This window comes from Clinocottus analis, unplaced genomic scaffold, assembly GCF_023055335.1.
Source record: "Clinocottus analis isolate CAN_PGR_092001 unplaced genomic scaffold, fCliAna1.0.p SCAF_24, whole genome shotgun sequence".
Lineage (NCBI taxonomy): Eukaryota > Metazoa > Chordata > Actinopteri > Perciformes > Cottidae > Clinocottus > Clinocottus analis.
Window position 1 is genome coordinate 7155684 of NW_027175976.1, and position 23086 is coordinate 7178769.

A 23086-nucleotide genomic window follows, 5' to 3' on the forward strand; every position below is an offset into this window, starting at 1 on the left:
TATATATATATATATATATATATATATATATATATATATATATCTCCAGGTTTTTGTCGAACTCTGGATAATGTCGCCTGTAGCTTCACACAACAGGAGATGTTCTGTGTCAGAGCGCTTGTAAATACTCTGCTCTGATATTTCTCATATTTGTCGTATTTGTCATACCTGTGCTTCGGCTAAGAGACACATATTGCAGCAGAGTAAACACTGAACACTGGGATATATTGAGATAATTCACCTTTTGTGTTTCTGCTGCTCACATCATGCATGAATACTATCTTTGTGAAACAATATTTCATATTTTAAGGCAGCTGATATTTGCGTGTGACCAAATTAAGGATATTTTAACACTTTTTCCTTGATTGTGGATACATTTAAAGAGGAAAAACCCTCAAAAACATGCGTTTGATAACTTATTTTATTGACAAGTAAGACCTAATAGTGGCAGAAGTCTTTTAAATACCTGCTTGCAGCTTTAACGGTGACCTGAACAGTCTGGGAATACAATAATACTGATAACTATAATTAAAATGGGGAAGAACATATCTCTCACCCGGCCCGTCCGTCTCTGCCTTCCTCCCTTCGTCTCACTTTCTCATTCCTCTAATTGCGGCTGTAATCCTTCGCCAGATTAGAGGGATGTGCAGGGTCTCTAGTGTGTGTGTGTGTGTGGTCTGAATGAACGATGCAAAGATCTTTCAGCGATTATCGGATCCCTCTCATCCTCACATAGGTTGAAAGTGACTAGAATACAAATCCAATTTGCTCGCCACCGGCGCTTTGCCTCTACGAGGAATGTGATCCGGCAGGAACTAACCCAAACCACGGAGCAGTTCTGCCATGACACACACATGCCGTAATGTTCGCTGTTGTTGTCTAATCTCTTGCAGATGTTGATGCTGATTCGGATCCTTGATATCACTCCTTCAACAGCAGTTTTCCTTTGATGTAAAAGTCTAATTTCATGCTCTCTCTTTCATACAAGTCGGCCTGGAAGGAACGGGGTTTCTGGCAAATGTTCGGACCTATAAATAGATCACACTCTGCTGTGTGTCTCTTTTCCTCTCTCTTGCAAAGTCTGACCTGGTTGTCATCTTTCCTAATTATTGTGTACTTATGATAATTTAAGTGCAATTTACTGTCTCGTCTTTTGTTTTTCAGGCCCATCAATTGCAGAATTCACAGAAAAGAAATGTGTTTTCTGAAGTTATAATTTCCCTGAGCAGCCTGGGATTTGTCATTGAATCTAATTGTGATTTTTTTTTTAATTTTCTGAAAGAAAGCTCCCTAATAGAAACGCCAAAATGATGCCATAATAGTAGGGATATATTTTTAAATGATTTTAAAGAGACAGACCATATATTTTTTTGTCAATCTCTAATTCGTTGTTTCAAACCAGAAACCTAATATTTATTTTATTTTGGTCAAAAGTTTTTTTTCCTTTCCATCTTTACCTAAAGTTAAACTTCCCCAGTGAGTTTAAAGCGCTGTGTGATTTATCTCCACTAAAGTGCGTCGTTATGTGTCATCGGCACTGTGCTCTATGATGATCATATCAGCAACACGATAATTCAAAGTGCTTTACTGACAACATTAACAGCATTGAGACAAAGTCCACAAGAAACACATTATAAAAGATAGAGTAAGATGACAATAAAAGATCAAAATAAGATGAAATATGTGACATTAAATGCATTACATAAGATGGAACATAAAACCCACTGAATAACAATATGAAACATAATCTACTCTACAGTGGTGAATTTTACTTTGAAGGACAAATACTTGTGTTTTTTTCCTCAAGGAACCATGCAGAGTGAGTAGGTCATGGGACTCAGCCAGTTTCTGTTTGACTCCTTAATGTTGTCATTGTATTTCTTCACATTAAGTCCTGTTCCTTTATCTTCAAAGGAGAGGAGGTAGGAGATCAAGGAGGCCACTTGTTTTTCCTCCTCTGTCCTTGTCAGGCCGGCCGGTCTCAGTGAGAGCGCACCGTCTTCACTTTCTGTCACTTTCCTCCGACGTGTTTTCCCAAAAGAAGGACACAGACATCCACAGTAGCAGACGAGGAGGACTCTCGGGGTCGAGGACGTCTTTTCTTTTGTTGTGTTGCGTCATAGGAACATTAAGAAATGTGAAATCCCGTTTCCAGAATTGAGATTGATGTTGAGCGCTAAGAGTCAACGGCCGGACTCAAACACCTGGGCTGGGAATTTCGAGCAGGTGTGTGAAGTCTTTATTTGGGCAGCTGGAACTGTGATGCTCTTAAAGTTTCTTGGCTCTCCGACCAAAGGGAACTATTACTGGTTTGCCGGCGTGCTTAATACGGCGGCGTTGGCCCCGGCGAGCGTTAAGCTGGCAATAACACAAGTGTGCGTCAGAGAGAAGCTCTTAAGGGAATTGCAGGTGCCACCAGCCATCGCTCCAGAATTTAGGACAGTAATAGCACTAACGTTAATGTTGTCATTTATTTTTAAAGCTTTAGTTTCAGAGGAGTGATGCTGGGTCACGCCTGCTGCTTTTCTCTCAATTCAATATAAGACATAACTGAAATATCGTTGGATGAAGGCCTGAATGATTTGTGGGTAAAATAATAATCCACAAATCTTACGGTCCGTATGAGACAGATGTGCACCGTCAAAAGACACTTTGCCGCGAATAAAGTCACGTTTTCCGGCGAGAAACCCCAGAAAACGTCCCCTTGTGATACTTTGAATTCAAAGTACGTCTTTGTTTAAATAACTTGTGACGATGCAGCATGTGTGCTGCGGGAACTCTGGCAGCTCGGTAAGATGAGGAACACGCGGCTGGGTGGGTCGGAATTTGTTATTCACTTCCGCGCTGCTGTCTTTCCCAATATTCTCCACCATGTGGATTTTTTTTTCACTGCCAAAAATGAAGTGAAATCCAAAAAGGGGATAAGAAATGAGTTGTTAGTTAAAAATATTAAAAAATTCTGCGCAATGGAAAATGTTTGCAACTAGTTGTATGTTCAGCATAAGACCAGCAGGATCCATAAACTCATCTATATCTTTGCTAAATAAACTTCAGACAGCTTATTGGTGTCAACGTAATCTCTGTCGGCGGCGTTGGAATCGTCATGTATCCGTCTGGAGAGACGCCGACCGTCTCCAGCTGTGTTTATTTGTGTCTCCTCTGTGTCAATCAGTGCTACTTCTGTCAAACGGTTTGATTATTAAACTTTTTTTTTTTTTTTTAAAGGCCTCTACGTCACAGCCGGTGCAAAGTTCAGGACAGTTTGAATACTACAAGGGCAACCTGCAACCTGCAGCCGAGTGAAACATTTACAGTGCGCCACGTTCAGCCAAGGGAAGCATTTAAATGTACACTTTGTTCAGCCAGCTGAAGCCAGAAGGAATATAATGACTTTATTGCTCAATAACGCCTGACACTGGTGTAAAAAAAATGTCAGAAGAAAGAGAAACAGCGGTACGATGTCTTAGTTAAAGGGCGGTTTGCCACAAAAAAACACACACAATCTCACACCGCTAGTGGTGTTCAGCTGTGAGTCAAATAGATACTGTTATCTGCTGAGGTTTAGGACACAACCTCCCCAAATCTAATGATCAATGTCTCGAGGAAGGTCAGGAAATATGTCAACCGCCCCTTTACTTTATCTTCCAGCGCGCCCGTTCTCCTGCAGAATCTGGCCCTAATGTGGCCTTCAAGTGATAGTTTACTCACTAATATGTTGACTCTGATAATATCCACGTTACTCCTGGTGCTCCCACTACAATGACATCCCAAAAGGCCATGTTGACGTCTCCGCTGCCGATCTGTTCATGCGTGTCAGAGCATTGTTTGGGGTTAAACAAGAACGTACACTGCATTAATTATGGAGCTCAAAACCCCCGTCAGTCGCATAAAAACCCTCGAGGGAGCCACTTAGGCCCAATTTACGGTTTGCGTCTTTGGTTTTTATCGATGCAGATGGAGAGACACCGCCGCTGCGTGGGAGGTCGCTTTCCCAAAGACTTAAACGCGCTCGGCGACAAAGCCCGCCAGCGAAAGTGTAAACACTCTCAACAAGCGTGTGTGTGTGAATGTGTTTGCATAGAAGGGTGTGGTCCTGTGTGTCATTGTGAGGTTGCAGAGACAGGTGTTGAAAGTGGGTGAGCACACACAGACACACACACACACACACCTACGGCGCCGCACGATGGGCAGCGAAGCGCGTGTTGCTAGCTTGCATCCTAACGAACTGCACCACAAACCAGTTTCCACGGGCGTCTGTCGTGTATCGTGGCGAGCCACACCGACGTTATCTGAGTGGTTACACGGCCCCGTGGGGGCCGGTGGAGGAGGGGGTAAATGGATTTTATTTTATTTTCGGGTTGAACTGTCCCCTGAGGGGTTTTCTCAACCTTTCTTCCATTCCTCTGTCTCTTACATCACAGGGCTCTTTCTCCTCGTGAATGGATTTTGAAACAAATTGAATTCAATACACTGGCTGCGCGCCGCGAGATGAGCCGCATCCATTATTACGCGGCGAAAAACTTCTCCCTGCCTCTCACACTGTCTATCTTTTTACATTTTTTTTATTTCCAGCTTATGAGAATTCCTATTTTACAATCTCCCCTCCTCCTTTCTCTCCCCTCATCTTTGTATTATCACACCCTCGACCCCCCTCCTCCTCACTGCGTAGTCTAGTGACTATAAACAGTAGGAAGTTTACTACAAACACATCCAGCAGGCCCCTCCAGCCAGACAGCCAGCCTGCAAGGACAAGCCCTCCTCTTCCTCCTCCTTCTCCTCCTCCTCTGCAAGTTTCAATGAACAGGAAAGCCACTTCTTGGTTTTGTAAGAGACCTCAGGGTCACGGGCTCAGGTGGCAGCCATAGATAAAAGATAAAGCCTTTGTCTAGTGGATCTCCTGCACAAATATACAGGCCATAATTATTTGGGCCCCAGTTGAGAAATCCCATTGTCTGCTCAAGGACACGTAACTCAGTCGTTCATTCAACACTCTCTCACTTCAACTTTATGGCTTTGCTCGGCCGCAGGAACACCGAGGTGGGGCTCCGGGTTCCTGATAGTGGATCAGCTCGGCCAATTAAACAAGCGTTGATATCCATTTCCTGGTTTAGCAGCGGCTGAGCCGTGCTCAAGCTTGAACGAGGAACCCAAATGAACTGAACTCTTTAGCGCAAATTGGGTCTCCAATCGGATTTTCCGTGCATTTTTTTCCGGATTGATTAACATATATTAATCCTGTCGGGGGTCAACGACCTCATTTAGCATTGCGAGAGACGTTCCCGTTCAGGTCCGAGGTTTTATGAGGCGGGAACGACTTCAGAATCAATTACAGGGCTGTTTTCTTACGGGGCACATTGACCTCAGAGAGACAAAGACGGCTGAAGGATTCCTCCCTTTGCATTCCTGCCGTTATCTCGGCTATGAGCGACGGGTTCTTGGGAAAAAGGTTTTAATCAGCTTCTCACCTTTTTTTTCTCCTTTCTTTTTGCGTCTTTGTTATTCAAACGCCTGTGCAGTTACTCACCCGCAAAGCTGGACTTTCACCTAAAAAGCTCCGCTTTTCACTGCCTTTAATTCAATTCCCTCACTATTTTACTTTATTTTGTCATCATTCGTTCGCGCCTGTTTGTACTGTAAACCTGGCACACACGAGGCAGAGCCAGAGGGATTCGCTCTGCGGGGCCGTGGACGTCTGGCTCTCCAAACCACCGACCTCACCTGTTGCATGTAAAGGTCGCGGTGAAGCTGAATGGAAAAGGAGGAATGGATTGAGGGGAGAGACTGAATGAGAGAGAGAGAGAGAAAGAGAGAGAGAGAGAGAGAGAGAGAGAGAGAGAGAGAAGAGGAGCGGAAGCGCTGAGAACAAAACAGGGAAGTTGAGTAAGAGTCACCCCTCCCCTTTCTCCTGGAGTCCTCCTCCACCATACTGCCTCCCTTTCCCTGCAATACCCCCCCTCCCTTCCTCACACTACTACCTCACCTGTCCAGTTTTACCCCTTCCCAACCCCCCCACCCTCCAGCCACCTCCCCTCCACCCCTCCCCCACCCACCTCCCCCACCCAAAACTCCTCCTCCGCAGGTGAGCCGGTTGTGGGTATAAAGGTATGCTTATGAAAAGCAGCCTATCTTCTCGGCTCTAGAGAGTGCGGAGGACTGAGGTCAGAGAGAGAGAGAGAGAGAGCAGGAGAGAGAGAGCAGGAGAGAGAGAGAGAGAGAGTGTGAGAGAGAGAGCGAGAGAGAGAGGCGGAGTAGGAAAGTTGCAATTTAAAAAGACAATTGGATTGAGTGTTCTCAGACTTGCGTTGCGACCATGGGGCTGGGAGTAAGTATTGGAGCTGTGTCACATGCTTTGGACTTTTCTAGAGTCTTTAGGTTTGAGGTTAAGCTGTTTTTTCTTTTCAGTTCTGAGACCAGAGCAAGATTTTGTCACGTTATTTGCTTCGGCTTGACAGTTGTGAATAGCCCGAAGGCACCTTTGTGCCTTACTTTCGAAATGTGCTGTGCATGCGTTCACTTTTTTCCGTCCACAGTTCTCGGGAACTCTTCAAAGTTCTCTTTTTTTTCAAAATTGGGGATATTTATGAGAGTCATTCACAATCCTCCTAACAATGATTAACACACGTTTTTACAGCGTGTTTGAACAGCAGAAGTTGACACTGCTCCGCGCTCCGGCTGGCGCGACTTAAGAGGAAGCTCGAGAGCAAAACTTCCCCACATGTGCTCGCTCTTGTCACGAAGCTTGCTCTTTCTCACTTTCTTCAATCCAGAGAGGGAAAGATGAGTACAAGTTGGCGGCAACCTCGGATGGCGGGGGCAAGAAAGGCAAGAAAGGGGAGAAGGATATGGACGAGCTGAAGAAAGAAGTTGACCTGGTGAGTACACAAAGAAAAGTTAGAAAAAAACAGTCAGTCATTGTCTGAATAAGCACTATTTCTGTTAGGCAATGTTTAACTTTTTAAAAGTGTTGTAACTGCTGTAAATCAAGCCGGGAGGAGCAGGCGTTGACCTTGTTGAACCAACCATTGTCCTCTCGCGCACATTGTTTGCCTCATGTTTAATGACAGCTTTCTTCAGGCCGCGTTAACACTCTCCACTGTAAGTTGCGCCGGTCACGGCCGAGACAAACCTCGGCTTTGACCTCGCGGCCAGTCACATGAGATGCAGCTTGTCTGTCCCGTATTTCGTGAAGATTGCTACTTACACGCCTGCATGTGCTGTCACATGTTATTACGGAGTTCACAGCTGCACTTAACTTCTAAGTTAGGCTTATCTAGATTAGTCTCCAACGCCGAGGCTCTGTTGTCATTATTGTCTTTCTCAAAGCATACGAACTAGTCCTTTTTCCTGCAGCCGGTAAACACCTATTAATCTGCTGCTGACTCTCAGATCATGTGCCGTTACCTCCAGACACAATCGTGCAGATACGAAACCGCTCTCAGCTGCACTGTCGGCTCAAAAATGTGCAGAGTTGTTAAGTTGCACGCGTGGAGGTTTAGGTGGTTTTCCTGTGTCGAACAGTTGTCTAATTTCCACTCTTGTCAGCTTTCTCCCCCCCCTCGGCCTGTATCTGTGGCCGGCAGAGGTCATTTCCCAAGGTCAGCGAGTCATTCTTGCATGAAGTTCATCCCCAATACATTGCAAGAAGTAATGACATCGTACCGCCCACTGTACGTTAACTCGGTGGCCTTTTATTAAAGCAAATTGTTCACATTTGCTCTTCTTGAAGCTGCTCCTCCACAAACTTCATTACATGTCTCGTGGAGGACAAAGCCTCTTCTATATTGGAGGATAGTGTCCTTCACAAGGTCAGCTCACAAGGAGCATGATTCAGGTCTCAAGTTCACCTCAAAGCCCAAAGTAGAGGCACGTGAACTTGTTCAAATGTCTCGATAATAACGCTAATGAAGGCGTAATAACCGTTTTCTGTAGTTGTGCTGTGTTCTAGATGCACGCTGCTCTTTGACTTTCACAAGGTCACCAAGTGAAGGTTGACTGATGCTGTGAGTCTACAAAGTAAAGTAACTTTTAAAAAAAAAACACAAGTATTTGAAAGTGATGGCTCGTTGCCTGGTTTCATAATGAATTCTTTAATTAGTGCAGCTTTTAGGCAACAGTCTCTTCCCAATGTCACTCAGCAGGTCACGGAGTACTGTAGGTTATTAGGTAATAAAATTCCCATCTCGGTGACATATTAATGATTATTGTCCTCGGCGCGTCTTAACTAGATCTCAAAGTCTGCCGCCGCTGAAGGACATCTCAATGCCATCGCAACGGTATCGCCAGCACGCCATAACCTCCTTAACTTAGCATATCATTTACTACAATTAACAGCTCGGTGTCTTGAGCGTCTCCTGAGTCCCGACTGTGGACGTCGTGTCTTCGGGGAAAAAAAAGGTTTTTATTTGATTCAAACATGAATGATCCAGGTTTTCAGATCTGGAGCTCGGTTTAACAACAATAGCGTTTTGGGAAAAGGAGTAAAACTGTCATAAGTGCAAAGGTGTGTCTCCATGGAGCCGACACGTTAATCATTATTGTGCAATTATCCCAGGCGTCAAAGTCCAGCCGGAATATTGCCATGGCAACATATAGCAACCAGGGATTTTTATAAAATGAGACAAAGTCCAACAGAAAATGCCAAATGTAGAATAAAGTGGAGTTTGAGTGCTCTGGCCCTGGAGGTTTTAAATACATGTTAAAGTAACATTAATGAATACATATTCAATCAAATATAAGTGGACGTTCATAAACTAAATTGTATATATTCTCTATTAAATCAGACACTGATGGCACATTGGTGTATTTTACATGCTTTTCTCTGGTCAGGAGGTACTCGTGATCACACTTTATCCTCTACGCATTGGGCACGGTACTTTTCTGGCTCATTATAATGCAAAACCTCGACAACTGCACCGTTTTCTCCTCCAGGTCGTTTAAGAGTGTGAAGGTAGGAAGACTGCATGCGACGACGACGCCGTGTACAATTTAGCATGATGTGAATGTGTGATTTCAAACGGGACCCAACAGTGGATGTGAAACCTTTGAGAGGGCAATGTAAACACACAATGGGACCGGCGGGAGGGGCGTGAACTGATGCTTCATTCATTCACGCTGGACGAACGACTGGGAACAAAGCGGCCGTCTATCAGGAATTGTAGCGTCTGGTTTTAGACAAACGTCATTCATAGAACGGTTCAATCTTATAAAACATCAACAATTACATCTATGTGATGTATATTTTGTCTTGTGCAGCTTTTATTTCATGGGAAAATAGTCGCTGGGGGAGAAAAAATTATGTATTGGACTGGAAAATGTGTCACGTATGTGCGTAAACCCATTGGCATCTCTACTGTGGGTGTTTCACTCTCCTGCACAATACTCACAGTATGACCAAAAATGCAAGGTGGGAGTCAGATATCTTTGCAGATCATACAAATTACGCTGCAAGAATCTCTATTCACTCACTCGCTGTGGGTGTTATCCAACAAACAGTGTAGGCACATGAATGTGCTCGATTCTCTGGTTTGTTCCTTTGCAGAGCCGCTGGAATTTGCATTTTAAAATAACGAGATTGCGACCGGATGAACCCCCCTTTTTCTACACGATAAACTCTACGATCAATTACTTACCCGAAACAGCACTTTCCCCCCGATGTAATCATCCAAAAGAAACTGCTTTTGTCGCCACTGACGTTGACGTTCGGGCTCGGAGGACTGTTTGCTCGCAGCAAACTGTCTGGATGAGCCGAGCTCATGGCGGCTTAGCGCCGGTGTTTGGCCGCGAGTTTTCAATCACCGGCCGACTCTCGTTTTACTTGAATGTCCGCTTTTGGCTAATCCTCGCACTGTATGGACCGGCATGCATACGTAATCCCGTTCAGATTTTTGCCTTGTCATCTTTATGTTCCCTCTGGAGGCCCTGACGGGACACGTGTTTAATCCTCAAAGGAGATAATACCTGCGGGGTTTTAAAATGACAGGGATTTTCAGCTCGTTGCAAAAAATGTCTCTCAATCTCTCTCTCTCTCTCTCCCTCTTTCCATAGGATGATCACAAGTTAACCTTGGATGAACTCCACAGAAAATATGGAACTGACCTATCCAGGGTGAGTGTGTGTTTGTGTGTTTTTGAGGATGTGTGAGCCACAGATAAGCCCGAGGCCAGGGAAGATCTGGCAGCACAAACTGAGGTCAAACGCACTTTCACATGAAGATATTTAGTGTGGAAATGACTCTAATGGGTCAGTTCAACCAATATTTTCCTCCCTCCATCCCCAGTTCATGAAGATAGTTTGGGATTTGCACTATGCAACGGACAATATTAACATAGATGGACTCACAAACTATTGCGTGTCTGCGAACCACGAGAGGCGGAAAGGAAAAAGTTGTGTTTAGAGTGAACTGGCCCTTTAAGGAATCAAAAAATGTCACATATGTGCTGAAAAAGAGGGGAGGGGTGGGACTCGGACTGCTACGCAAAATGTAATTTACCATGTTTGGACCGTGGTCGCCGTCACGCAGAATCCCGTTACACAACCCAGCAGAGCCCCACACCGGCCAAATGCTCGACTGATGCCGATTATCCTCAGAAATCTGATCTGTCTGAGTTTGACCCCAAACAAAGACTTCATTCAGGCAGGCACACCGGCGCCACAGAGCGCTGCACTGACTGCGTATTCCTGTCGGCCAACCGCAGAAGTTAGCGTCGCGCCGGTTCGCCTTCGACTCAAAGCCAATGGGAATGCTCCATTTGGATTATTGCAGAAAATAAGCCCTGCGGAAAAAACACATGTGCATGATACTGGAAGCAATCAGCAGAAGTAAAACGCTAACGACGGGCTGTGAAGCGTCACGTGACTTCACGGCACCGGCACTGAGCTCAGGGCGGACTCGTGTTCTGAGTGATGTCGTTTTATAGTCTCATTAAGCCACTTGTTACCGCCTGTAAAAGCTCCAGAATTCACTGGTAGGGTCTTTACTGACGCAAGAAGATGTTAAATCGGTTAAGAGTGTGCTAATTACAGACATTTAAACCAAAATGTGACTTTTGAGACGAGGGAATCAGAAAAAGAGAACTCATTTCCTGGTTTTAGGACTCCTTTACTGCAGCACTCCTGGTCCTCCTCCAAGCAGATCTTCAGCCACACTTCACTTTTAGTTCTTCACCTTTTTGTTGCTAGAAAAACATCGCCACGACCGCGTTGCAGTATGCTCCCTTATAGCAGAGATACAGCCCGATTCTCTCGTCTCCCTTTGTTATCACTGCACGTTTGGCTCTCTAATTACACAGACTTGTGCAAAGAGGAAGCTGTAATTGTGAGATTACCGAGATCCTTATTCCACTGGATGTGGTGTCCGATGGTTTTTGTTCCAAACTCAAATCCACCACCTCCTCGAGTAATGGCGAGGTATGTGTTGAGCAAATAAAACTCATGGAAACTTGTCAGAGCAGTAACAGTAACGGAGCAAAAAAAAACAGGACTCGCAGGTTTTTCTGTTATTATTTTCCTGAGTTTACACTGACATGACCGCTCACACTCGCTATTTCTTCTGTCAAACCTGTTTTTTATGTCTCTTTTCAGGGTCTTTCCAACGCCAGAGCAAAAGAGATCCTTTTGAGAGACGGCCCCAACGCCCTCACGCCTCCCCCCACAACGCCTGAATGGGTCAAGTTCTGCAAACAGGTAAGAGTCACTTCTTCTCATCTGTTAAGTATCAGAGTCACTTCTTCTCATCTGTAAAGTATCAGCCGGAGGCGCCACTCAAGCCTGCTTTGCGTAGTCAAATTTTAGAAATGCAAATTTGTCTGTGGTCGGCAACGTCTTGAAACGTGTTTGTTTTTATGGCGTCCTCCAGCTGTTCGGTGGTTTCTCCATGCTGCTGTGGATCGGGGCCGTCCTCTGCTTCCTGGCGTACGGTATCCAGGCCGCCGCAGAAGACGAACCGGCCAACGATAACGTAAGCGTCGTTGATAGCGTGAGATAGAAAGTGAACCCCCCCAGAAAGATGAATAACTCTTTCCTCTCCTGCAGTTGTACCTGGGCGTCGTGCTCTCCGCTGTCGTCATCATCACCGGCTGCTTCTCCTACTACCAGGAGGCCAAGAGCTCCAAGATCATGGACTCCTTCAAGAACCTGGTCCCACAGGTGAGTTTCTCCCCTCGCTTTCCTCGCGACTAATCGCGTGTAATCTCTCGCTGTCTGGAACGAAAGTGTGTATTGATCCCGTGACGAAAAATTGAAACCTGAAAACACAGTTCCCCGTTGTTCTTCGCAGCAAGCCCTGGTCCTCCGTGACGGCGAGAAGAAGAGCATCAACGCCGAGGAGGTGGTGGTCGGAGACCTGGTGGAGGTGAAGGGCGGAGACCGGATCCCCGCCGACCTGCGAATCATCTCCGCCCACGGCTGCAAGGTCCGTACCTCAAAGTCTCGTTTTAATCTCACGTTTGGAGCAGTGGCTTGAAAACAGCACTTTAGATATTAAATATGCATGCATCCTAATAGATTGGGAGTATGAACATCGCTCGAGTGGAAACGAAGACATAATAACTCATGATTTACGAGTTCAGTCTATCGCGATGAAAGACAAACTGTCTGTTGACAGCCACGTGCGGTTGTCAAGCATCAGCTTACTTCCTGTTGTTTATTCTCGCCTTGCTCGACTTGTTCCTCACTTGTTTTATTGCAGTTTATATGCGTCATCTTCTATTTTCCCACTCGACAACAATGTCAGTCATTAGTTTTTTAATTAAGTCGTCCCGCAGGTATCCTGTCACTCTCACTTATCTTCGGTGTTTCCTACTTCTCCCTCCTCCAGGTGGACAACTCCTCTCTGACCGGTGAATCCGAGCCTCAGAGTCGTACTCCGGACTTCTCCAACGACAACCCGCTGGAGACCAGGAACATCGCTTTCTTCTCCACCAACTGCGTAGAAGGTACGAGCACGAGCAGAGAGACATCGCAGAAGTCCCCGATTGAAGTCCAATTGAGACGCAAATGAAAGTTGCGAAAGAGCGACTCATGGAGACGATCCGTTGCTCTCCCCAGGTACCGCCAAAGGAGTCGTCATCAACACCGGAGACCACACCGTCATGGGTCGCATCGCCAGCCTGGCGTCCAGTCTGGACGGCGGCAAAACTCCCATCGCCAAGGAGATCGAGCACTTCATCCACATCATCACCGGCGTGGCCGTCTTCCTGGGCGTCTCCTTCTTCATCCTCTCGCTCATCCTCGGGTACGGCTGGCTGGAGGCCGTCATCTTCCTCATCGGCATCATCGTGGCCAACGTGCCGGAAGGTCTCCTCGCCACCGTCACCGTGAGTCCAACAGCATCTCCGCCCCCCGACTCCCGAGTCTCATTTCCAATAAGACTGAAGTATTATTAGCTGAAATGCTTTTTCCTCTCTCTCCCGTCTCCAGGTGTGTCTGACCCTGACCGCCAAGCGCATGGCGAAGAAGAACTGCCTGGTGAAGAACTTGGAGGCGGTGGAGACGCTGGGCTCCACCTCCACCATCTGCTCCGACAAGACGGGCACCCTGACCCAGAACCGGATGACCGTGGCCCACATGTGGTTCGACAACCAGATCCACGAGGCCGACACCACGGAGAACCAGAGCGGTGCCTCCTTCGACAAAAGCTCCGCCACCTGGAACGCCCTGTCCCGTATCGCCGGCCTCTGTAACCGCGCCGTGTTCCTGGCCGAGCAGACCAACGTCCCCATCCTGAAGGTGAAAAAAAAAGCTCATATCCTTCGAGAACTCTTCTGAAACATTTTGCTCTAATTCGATCATTTCGGTCGCCGCAAAAGAGTCTCAGTTAATCCAAGAGCGGCGGACGGTATCGCTGTCTTTCTCTTGTAAACAAATCTTCTCCCGTCACCTCATGGAATATTTTTTCCCTCCTTCAAACATTTTGTTAAATTTGATACAGTCCCCAGACGAGTCCCGGTGTCTGTGTGGGAGGCGACTTGGCAATATGACTTGGCAAGAAACTTTGAGGGAAACAAAATGCAGCCAGACTGCACTACAAATCTTTATGAAAAACTCTCAACATAATTAAAGGTCTTTTAGAAATATATAGCTGCAGCTATAGCAAAAAGTGGCCAGACAGGCCTATTGATTTATTCCTTAATGAGCACTGGCGTGTGCATTTCTGTCTGAAACTGCATCGTTTTGGAAGAGATTGTTTTCATCGCGTCTCTTTGTGGAATGAATCATTGCAATTTAAGGTCTGAATTCATCTCTTTTATCCACCTGCTCTGTTCTTCTACACATTTGTTGTCGTTCATAAACCTTTGGAGCCTTGTACATATACAATAAATAGTATGACGCAAATCATAAACACAACTTTTGTTGTGTATGCAACCTTTTAGTATCTCTGTCATTTGCACTATATTGTAAATAAAGACGTAATCCAACTCTTTGTGCTTTGCTTGAATCCACAGAGAGACGTAGCCGGAGACGCCTCCGAAGCAGCCTTGCTCAAGTGCATCGAGCTGTGCTGCGGATCTGTTGGCGGCATGAGAGACAAATACGACAAAGTTGCTGAGATCCCCTTCAACTCCACCAACAAATACCAGGTAAACAACCCACAGAGTTTCCCACAGACTCTAAATCTGTTCAACCTGTCCGTGCAGGTGATTTAAATCCCCCAAAACCTAATGGAGGGGAAATGTCAATCTACGCCCTCTAGTGGTTGGGTTTCAGTTCTATCCAGTGTAATATGGGGTTTAAAATCCAGCCTTCCTCTTGCCCCACAGCTCTCCGTCCACAAGAACACAACTCCCGGAGAGTCCAAGCACCTGCTGGTGATGAAAGGCGCCCCAGAGAGGATTCTGGACCGCTGCTCCAGCATCCTGTTGCACGGCAAGGAGGAGGCCCTGGACGAAGAGTTGAAGGACGCTTTCCAGAACGCCTACGTTGAGCTGGGAGGACTTGGAGAGAGAGTGCTGGGTGAGACGCATCTCCATGCTAGAGCTCCACCCTTTTGTCTTTTAAATGTCAGCGCAGGAAAGCTAACGCGTTGAAGCATCTTCTTCTGGCCTCACTCAGGTTTCTGCCACTTCAACCTGCCTGACGACCAGTTCCCAGAGGGCTTTGCTTTCGACACCGAGGAGGTGAACTTCCCCACGGATAAACTGTGCTTCATCGGCCTCATGTCCATGATCGACCCTCCTCGCGCCGCCGTGCCCGACGCCGTCGGCAAATGCAGGAGCGCCGGGATCAAGGTGAGTCCTTTTTTTTTTTATACTTGTGCAGCAAGCGCGCGTCATTTCAAGACCAAAAACACGACCGCATCCTGGTGTTCATACTTGCCTTCTCCCTCAGGTCATCATGGTGACAGGTGACCACCCCATCACAGCCAAGGCCATCGCTAAGGGCGTGGGCATCATCTCTGAAGGCAACGAGACCGTGGAAGACATCGCCGCCCGCCTGAATGTACCAGTCTCAGAAGTCAACCCCAGGTGAGTACACAGTACACAGCTGCAGTGATGTCCCGAAACCCATACATTAAAAATACTGTCACCGTGGGAAGAATCCTCATGCAGGAACACACTCGTCCTCATTTAGTATTAGGATGGTGAACATAGGAAGATAAATTATAAACACAAGGGCTGAAACAGTCGAGAAATGTAAATAAAATAGAAAAATCGACAATAAACGTGTGAAAAAAATATACAAAACATACGCATAATGTTTTATTTCTGGGGCTAATACACTCTCCTGCACCATGGGACTGATAATATGTTGCATCAGTATTCATTGTCTGAAGTGAAGCTCTGGTGGAGATCTTTTTGCTGATGATGCCATTATTTGAGTCACGGGTTGTTTTCTAAAGGAACTTCCTGTTTCCTCATGAGTTCCTCCATGATTATACCCCATCGCTAGTTTTCCTCTCAGAAACAGGATGTGGGATAACTGCTGTTGTCCTGACGCTGCTGTGATCTCTCCTCCAGGGACGCCAAGGCCTGTGTGGTCCACGGCGGCGAGCTGAAAGAAATGACCGCCGAGCTGCTGGACGATGTGCTGAAGTACCACACGGAGATCGTCTTCGCCAGAACCTCCCCGCAGCAGAAACTCATCATTGTGGAAGGTTGCCAGAGACAGGTGAGCGTCACAGGGGATTTAAGAAACATACGCAGGCACAAATTGGGGTTAAAAGCTTCCAGAAAAATCCGATTTTGGTTGTCGTTTAACCGAAGTCCGCTCTCCTCCGTGTCCGCAGGGCGCCATCGTGGCCGTGACGGGCGACGGCGTGAACGACTCCCCCGCCCTGAAGAAGGCCGACATCGGAGTCGCCATGGGCATCTCTGGATCCGACGTGTCCAAGCAGGCCGCTGACATGATCCTGCTGGACGACAACTTTGCCTCCATCGTGACCGGAGTGGAAGAAGGTGACGGGTTTAACTTCTTAAACCTGCAGAAATGTGGAAAATGCAGAGAAGCATCTGTGTCACTGCTCGATTTGCCCTCGCTCATATTAACCTTTTGAATTTCGCCATCAGGCCGTCTGATCTTTGACAACTTGAAGAAGTCCATCGCCTACACTCTGACCAGTAACATCCCCGAGATCTCCCCCTTCCTCCTCTTCATCATCGCCAACATCCCTCTGCCCCTGGGAACCGTCACCATCCTCTGCATCGACCTGGGGACTGACATGGTGAGCTCTTTGAGCGACGGCACGACAGACGTCCTTCTTCTCACAGAAAAGTCGCGATAAAAGCAACTGAAAAAATACTTAACCCTCTTTATTTTTTGGTGTGTCCCAGGTCCCTGCTATCTCCCTGGCTTATGAAGAAGCAGAGAGCGACATCATGAAGCGACAGCCCAGAAACCCCAAAACAGACAAGCTGGTGAACGAGAGGCTCATCAGCATCGCCTACGGGCAGATCGGTAAACGCAAAGGATTGTTCGTCATTTGGTGCTTTTTTTCTCAGTTGCGGAGCCTTGAAGGACAGCGCTCCGTCTAAAACAGACCCCTCAAAGTTCTTCTTCTCCGTCAGGTATGATGCAGGCCACAGCCGGGTTCTTCACATACTTTGTGATCCTGGCGGAAAACGGCTTCCTCCCATACGACCTGCTGGGGATCAGAATGCTGTGGGACGACAAAATGGTCAACGACCTGGAAGACAGCTACGGACAGCAGTGGGTGAGTGATGAAGAGCCGAAAGCGAACGATCACTCTGGGACTCGAGGACTCGCGCTCACCGTTTCTTTGTGTTTTTATCTATCCACCAGACGTACGAGCGCAGAAAGATCGTAGAGTTCACGTGTCACACGGCTTTCTTCGCCAGTATTGTGGTCGTCCAGTGGGCCGATCTGATCATCTGTAAGACCAGGAGGAACTCCATCCTGCAGCAGGGAATGAAGTACGTGCACAAACTTGAATTTCCCTCACACAATAAATTGCAGCACCTCCGCAGCCTGCACTTCGTCTTAGATTCGCAACGACATTTACTGCCGCGTAGTCTTAATGATGCACCTTGTAATGAGGAGCAAAATAAAAGGCTAAATCCTCCGCCGATTGTCTGTCGGTTATTTATTCGTGCCTTTAGAACGTATTCGCCGTCCCTTTTTTTTTCTCGTCTGCTTCTAAATGAGTTGGGAAACCGAAGAGAAAAGCTCTCCCCTCTTCCTCAAATGCTCCTAAATCAATGGAGTGCTTCCAGTTTTATTCATGAGGTGCTGCATGAGTTGAAGAAGCGATGGCGTGTGTGTTTGACCAATCAGTGATGGCCATCTCTGCAAATTTCACCATGCAAGTCCCTGTACTTTGAGAAAGTACACCCTCCCCCCGCCCGCAAAAAACAAACAGGGCCATTTTAGGGGGTAAAATGTCCCCAACACTTTATTTAGACTCTGGTCCCTGCTGTCGAAGCGTAATGAGTTCCTCAGACGGTCGCTCGTCTCTGGAGAGAGGCTTTCCATCGTCATGAGAGTCAATAAAAAAAACTCATCTTAGAGGGAATTCTGACAGAATAATTATACTTATTGTATTCCTTAGAGTTAGTGTGAAATCATGAAGGTTAATACATATTAAAAATGTTGTAACTGTGGTGACTCTTCGCTTCTCAGGAACCGTATCCTCATCTTCGGGCTGTTCGCGGAGACGGCTCTGGCCGCCTTCCTGTCCTATTGTCCGGGCATGGACATCGCTCTCAGAATGTACCCTCTCAAGTGAGTAAAACACACACACACACACACACACTCTGTCTAGGATTTCGTTCGCTCACTCATTACGGTGAATTTACCCTAATTAAAACAATTTCCATGTTTCTTTTAATGCATACAGGCGAATTCATAAGCACAATGTGCGTTAAGTTTATCCCTATTAAAGTGTTAATCCATGAAATCCTGTTTTCTGTTCATTTATTGGCATTCTCTGCGTATCCCAGAAGCCTCTCGTCAATCCGTGCAGCCAGTGCTGTGACGTGGTTTACCCTTGTGTTCCCACGATGAAGAAGTGCTGTTTCATCTTGATTATGTTGTTTTAAAGAAATGTGTACTTTATCTAGTGCCACCGGTAATTCCCACTTCAGAGGCAGAATGAAGCAGCAGCAACGTACTAATGAGATTATTTGCCCGACAGAGAAAAAACAGAAAGCAGATCATTAGCTGAAGTCTCCTCGTCTCCTTCTCCTCGTTATTGTTCTGCGTCTTCCTCTTCTCTCCTTTCTTCCTGGCCACCTTTTCATCTCCTCTGTCTCTTCAAACTTCTCACCCGCCCACTCACCTTTCTCCTCTTGAGTGATTGCTGATGTTTGAATAACCTTGTCTTCTCCCTACGGTCTGGGAGTTGTTTTCTATCTACTTGTCCCCATTTCTGTCTCATCTTTCTTTTGTTTCTGTCTTCGCTTCTCAAATATTGAATCAATGAAACATCACATCTCTGTCTGTGTCACACCTCAGGCCATGTTGGTGGTTCTGTGCCTTCCCATACTCCCTCCTCATCTTCCTGTACGATGAAGCCAGAAGATATATCCTCAGACGCAACCCAGGCGGTAAGAAATGGCCGACTCCAAGGCCTTTTTTTTGTCACATGTGTGCTTCTGTTCTCTGTATTTGGAACTGAATGTAGAGGGATGATCACGTGGTTATCTACGTACTTTACTTTTTCCAAATGCTAAATCTGATTCTGTGCTAAATGCACCATTTTAAAGCTGAAAATGCCTCGTGACGAAGCTATTTTTCTTGGCCCATAAGATAATTAAAAGACCGTTATAGCGATATGGATGATTATTCCTCCCCTCCTGATATTGCAAGCCCATGCCAGGTTGATGAGCAACTCGGAGAGCAGAAGCAGTGGTGTGTTAGATGTCAGCGCTAGTGAGCAGCTTGTAGCGTGAGCCGCGAAGATGCGTCTATTTCCGGCGCACGTGTCGGCCGTTCCTGCCTGCAACCGCGCCTCCGCACAGACCAGTGAACTGCGGGCAGATGGCGAGGCCCCCGGTGGGGATTTCAACCCTCAACCCCGGCCATTGTTAGTGCCTCGTTCCACCCACGGTGCTGCAGCAGAACCTGCATGCGGGGTCGGCTCTGTCGCAGCTGCGTCTGTGGGAGAGTGCTGGGGGGGGTCTGTTAGCATCTGAGCCCCGCAGCGCAGATCAGTGAGCATCCTGTTGCCCGTCCACGGTGAAGAACGCGCTACGAGCAAACAGAAAAGCCCAACTGTTGGTCCAAAAAAAGCCTAGTTGACAGTGTACGTGCTCAAACAGTCTTACAAAGAGAGGTTTTCCACCGCATGCGCGACCCAAAGATTATTTTTAAACCATTGCTAACTCAAGTTCTGCTGTACACAAACACATCATTCCCAGTGAGTTTCATAAGTATTCCGAGTGTTTCAGGACCTAAAAATACGACGTGACCTCGGGGCTCAGACGGAAAAATAGACTCAATAATAGCCACCACGCTAAATGATGTGACTGTCCACACATCCAATGACGCAACCCGAACTACAGCTCCCAGTGTCGTTTGATATCATCGTTTTTAGTCACAAGTAAGGCCCGATGACATCATTTGCGTGATCCCCGCTAGACTCCCAGATCCCGTTTTTTTTCCCTTTGAACTTGTCAGTCAACACGAGTGGGTGATGATGTCATCCTCCAGCCAATGCGGAGAATTTACACTGCAAATGTGAGGGTGAAACATTCCCCGAAAAAGCCTGTCACTCACTCTGTCTCTCTTGTTTTTCAGGTTGGGTGGAGATGGAGACATACTATTGAGTCAACACACAGTCAGTGGTTCATCGTTATTTACTGCCATGTTACATATTTGTCTGATATCGGTTGAGGTCAGACCTCGAAAAACACAAAGCATGGATGAAATAAGAATATTTTGATGTATATGTCGTTCACAATAAAACATTTCCGTATTATTGTACACTGATGCTAGTTGGGAATTTGTCTTGTTTTGGCTCAGACGTCTGTTGTCGTGGCTTCTCTTGACACGTGGAGGCTAAAAACAGCTATTCAGGGATTTGATGCAGGATGTTGTTTCAAGGGTTAATAGATGTGTACCAGTGAGTCAGAACCGGTGACCCGTGCGGTGGGATTATCCACCTCAACGGTTCCTAAACTTCAGTTCTGGAGTCCTGTTTGTTTCACAGAGAGGGAGGACAAACATTCAGAATAAAACCAACCGGATGAAGAGAGAAAGAAACATTCACACTTTGCAGAGCCTATGAGCTTTTTTTAGACGTTTCTACGACGTACAACATCTAGAAAAAACAGATAATTAAATCAAATGGGATTGATTGACTGATCCCAATAAAAATCAGTTGATATTGATTGATTAATCAGTGTTATCTGACACTTTTTTTAACCTGGATTTTCTCTTTACCAAACAGATATTAAGGAAAAGCATGTCAGAGCAGTGTGAATGAGTGTGTGTGTGTGTGTGTGTGTGTGTGTGTGTGTGCGTGTGTGTGTCCATGATCTCAAGAGTCTGCCACAATGGCGTTAGCGATGGATCGCTTTGTTGACCGCGAATGCAAAGAGGCCCTCAGTGAAAATGAACTCAGCCCACTCTAGCGCTATCCACTTTGTGTTTACCTTGGTCATCATGAACGCCCCCTTCCCCCTCAACCCCTCTGATGTGTGTCTGTGTGCGCACACAGCATCGTCATACCAACCTGGTCACAGATGGCCTGCTTCACACACACTTAGGAGACACTCGCAGGCAGAATGTGACCAGAAAGCGTCGCGGCGAGAAATCAGCCAATCCGGGTCGCCTTCCCTTCCCGCGGGTTCACAGGTGATGACTTTTACAGCAAAGGGTGCTGGTGAGAGGGGCGGAGGAGAGAGAGAGAGAGAGAGAGTAACGTGATGGGAGAGCAAAAGAGCGGCCAATATCGGCGTATTTCCGAGACGTGTCGCTCATCATCCCATTGTGAGCTGAAAGCCGCTTTTTGTTCATATTCCTCCCATTAATTGTCATCTCGATAATAACGTGGTTCAGTGGAGATGAATGGAGGAGGAGGAAGAGGCAGCAGACAGACTTCATCATACCTTCATCCTAACGTTCACATGCAGGGCCCCCTGAACGTGCCTGTTGCTATGGCAACTCTCTCTCTCTCTCTCTTTCCCTCCCAACATCTAAATAAAATCTGGGCTATTTTTAGCGCGGCGCTGGCAACACGATCGCGCACACACATGGACATGAATGCTCCCACCAAAACAAAACATAGGCTGTGGATACTTTGTTGTGGCAGCTTACACACACACGTGTGGTTGAAAGTGTGTGTGTGTGTGTGTGTGTGTGTGTGTGTGTAAGCTGCACACACACTGCTCCACGATGCCGGGGCTGGTTGCTGTGTGTCCGTCTGTGAAGTCGGGTCCACCTGTGGTTCCGTTTGTTTACCTCAGGTCTTCGTTTGTTCCGCGTGTTCTTTGTGATCGTGTTTTATCACGAAAGCGTTTTCTCGACGGAGGAGAGGGTCCTCGGGGGGGAAATCTTCCGTCTCGAGTCTTGTCGGTCGGTGTGGAGAGCGCTCTGATAACCGATACGGCCCGTGAGAACGCACAGGGAGCTGGACAGTGAGTGACACGGTGTACCTGTCGGGGTGCGATAGCGCTCTAAAGGTGAACTCGTCCTGTCTGATCACCGGTGAAGAGGAGAGGAGAACAATGGAGGTGGAGAGGGGGGGGGGGGGGATTTTCACGTTTAGCTGCTGCGGTTTGAAAGGTGGGGTGCAGGTAAGGCGAGGCTCCTCCTCTCCTTGACGGCGTCGCTGGGTGTTTGTGGTTCCAGGGATGACCTGATCTCTCATTTGTGTTGTGGGATAAAAAGCGTTAAGGAGCTGGTACAGTACAGCTAAACCTGCTAGCGTGGCGCTAATGTGACAATCAATGGGGTCTCTGCATGGAAGCCCCCTCCTCCCTCATCCTTTCTTCCATCCCCACAGGGGGTCTGAGAGGTCAGGGCACTTCCTGGAGCTCGCAGGGGTTCAGCGATGCAAGTATTTGCAGCCCCAGTAACAGTGAAGACAGGTGGAACAAGGTACAGGGCCCCTCCGCTATAGAGGGAGACTTCCAGAGGGCTCCGGATCGAAAGGGGGCCCCCGCCAACTGTCTGTGTGTCAATAACGCCCCGAGTCATTAGCGCATCAGAGGTGTGTGTGTGCGTGTGGAAGGGTACAAAACACACCTATCAGCACTTCCACTCACTCACACTTTGTTTCAAGCATATGCACAAAAGTAAAGTTTTTTTGTTTTTTTTAAATCGACATGTTGGCATCATGCCAAAACTTTTTTTTCTTCCAAGCTTGGAGCAGTTGCCATGCAACCAGACCACCGCAGGAGAAATTGTTTTTATTTTTAAAAAAAATACTTTTGTTGAATTCAGATTAAACAAACAAAGATGCAAACACGTTAATAAGTCAGTTTTATAGCTGTTTCCAGTCTGTGCTACGCTAAGCTAACTGTGTCCTAAAATGTTAAAATATTCCTTTAATTAAGGGAAATAAAAACATGATGTCACATTCAACACAGAGATTAACATCAAGATGTTATTTTGTGTATTGTGGGGAGGTAATAGTGTGTTATTTCTCTCAAGCTGTTTTCAATCTGTTTCATTTACAATGATGTCATTG

At 46.7% G+C, this 23086-nt stretch overlaps 1 protein-coding gene and 1 long non-coding RNA gene across 8 annotated transcripts in view; one reads left to right on the forward strand and one right to left on the reverse strand.

Annotated features, from left to right (window-relative positions):
* Positions 1-20382, forward strand: part of LOC137793988 (sodium/potassium-transporting ATPase subunit alpha-1) — a 47559-nt gene extending 27177 nt beyond the window's left edge. For 6 of the 7 annotated variants that reach the window (XM_068590495.1, XM_068590494.1, XM_068590493.1 and 3 more), the window contains 22 exons: positions 6768-6872; positions 10045-10104; positions 11581-11682; positions 11855-11956; positions 12031-12144; positions 12275-12409; positions 12815-12932; positions 13045-13313; positions 13417-13725; positions 14442-14576; positions 14757-14949; positions 15049-15224; positions 15325-15461; positions 15954-16104; positions 16223-16391; positions 16503-16657; positions 16767-16890; positions 17001-17146; positions 17236-17366; positions 18073-18174; positions 18907-18998; positions 20191-20382. In XM_068590495.1, coding sequence (XP_068446596.1) covers positions 6768-6872; positions 10045-10104; positions 11581-11682; positions 11855-11956; positions 12031-12144; positions 12275-12409; positions 12815-12932; positions 13045-13313; positions 13417-13725; positions 14442-14576; positions 14757-14949; positions 15049-15224; positions 15325-15461; positions 15954-16104; positions 16223-16391; positions 16503-16657; positions 16767-16890; positions 17001-17146; positions 17236-17366; positions 18073-18174; positions 18907-18998; positions 20191-20219 — 3054 coding nt within the window. In that variant the 3' untranslated portion in view covers positions 20220-20382. Of the gene's footprint in view, positions 1-6224; positions 6323-6767; positions 6873-10044; positions 10105-11580; positions 11683-11854; positions 11957-12030; positions 12145-12274; positions 12410-12814; positions 12933-13044; positions 13314-13416; positions 13726-14441; positions 14577-14756; positions 14950-15048; positions 15225-15324; positions 15462-15953; positions 16105-16222; positions 16392-16502; positions 16658-16766; positions 16891-17000; positions 17147-17235; positions 17367-18072; positions 18175-18906; positions 18999-20190 lie in introns of those variants that run through there. The other variant, XM_068590496.1, reaches the window with a different exon arrangement.
* On the reverse strand, positions 20262-22711 carry LOC137793993 (uncharacterized). The gene is made up of 3 exons (XR_011078272.1): positions 21856-22711; positions 21128-21274; positions 20262-20587 (listed from the first exon to the last, which is right to left on the reverse strand). It is a non-coding gene; the product is annotated as an uncharacterized lncRNA (long non-coding RNA).
* Between the last annotated feature and the right edge of the window lie 375 nt (positions 22712-23086).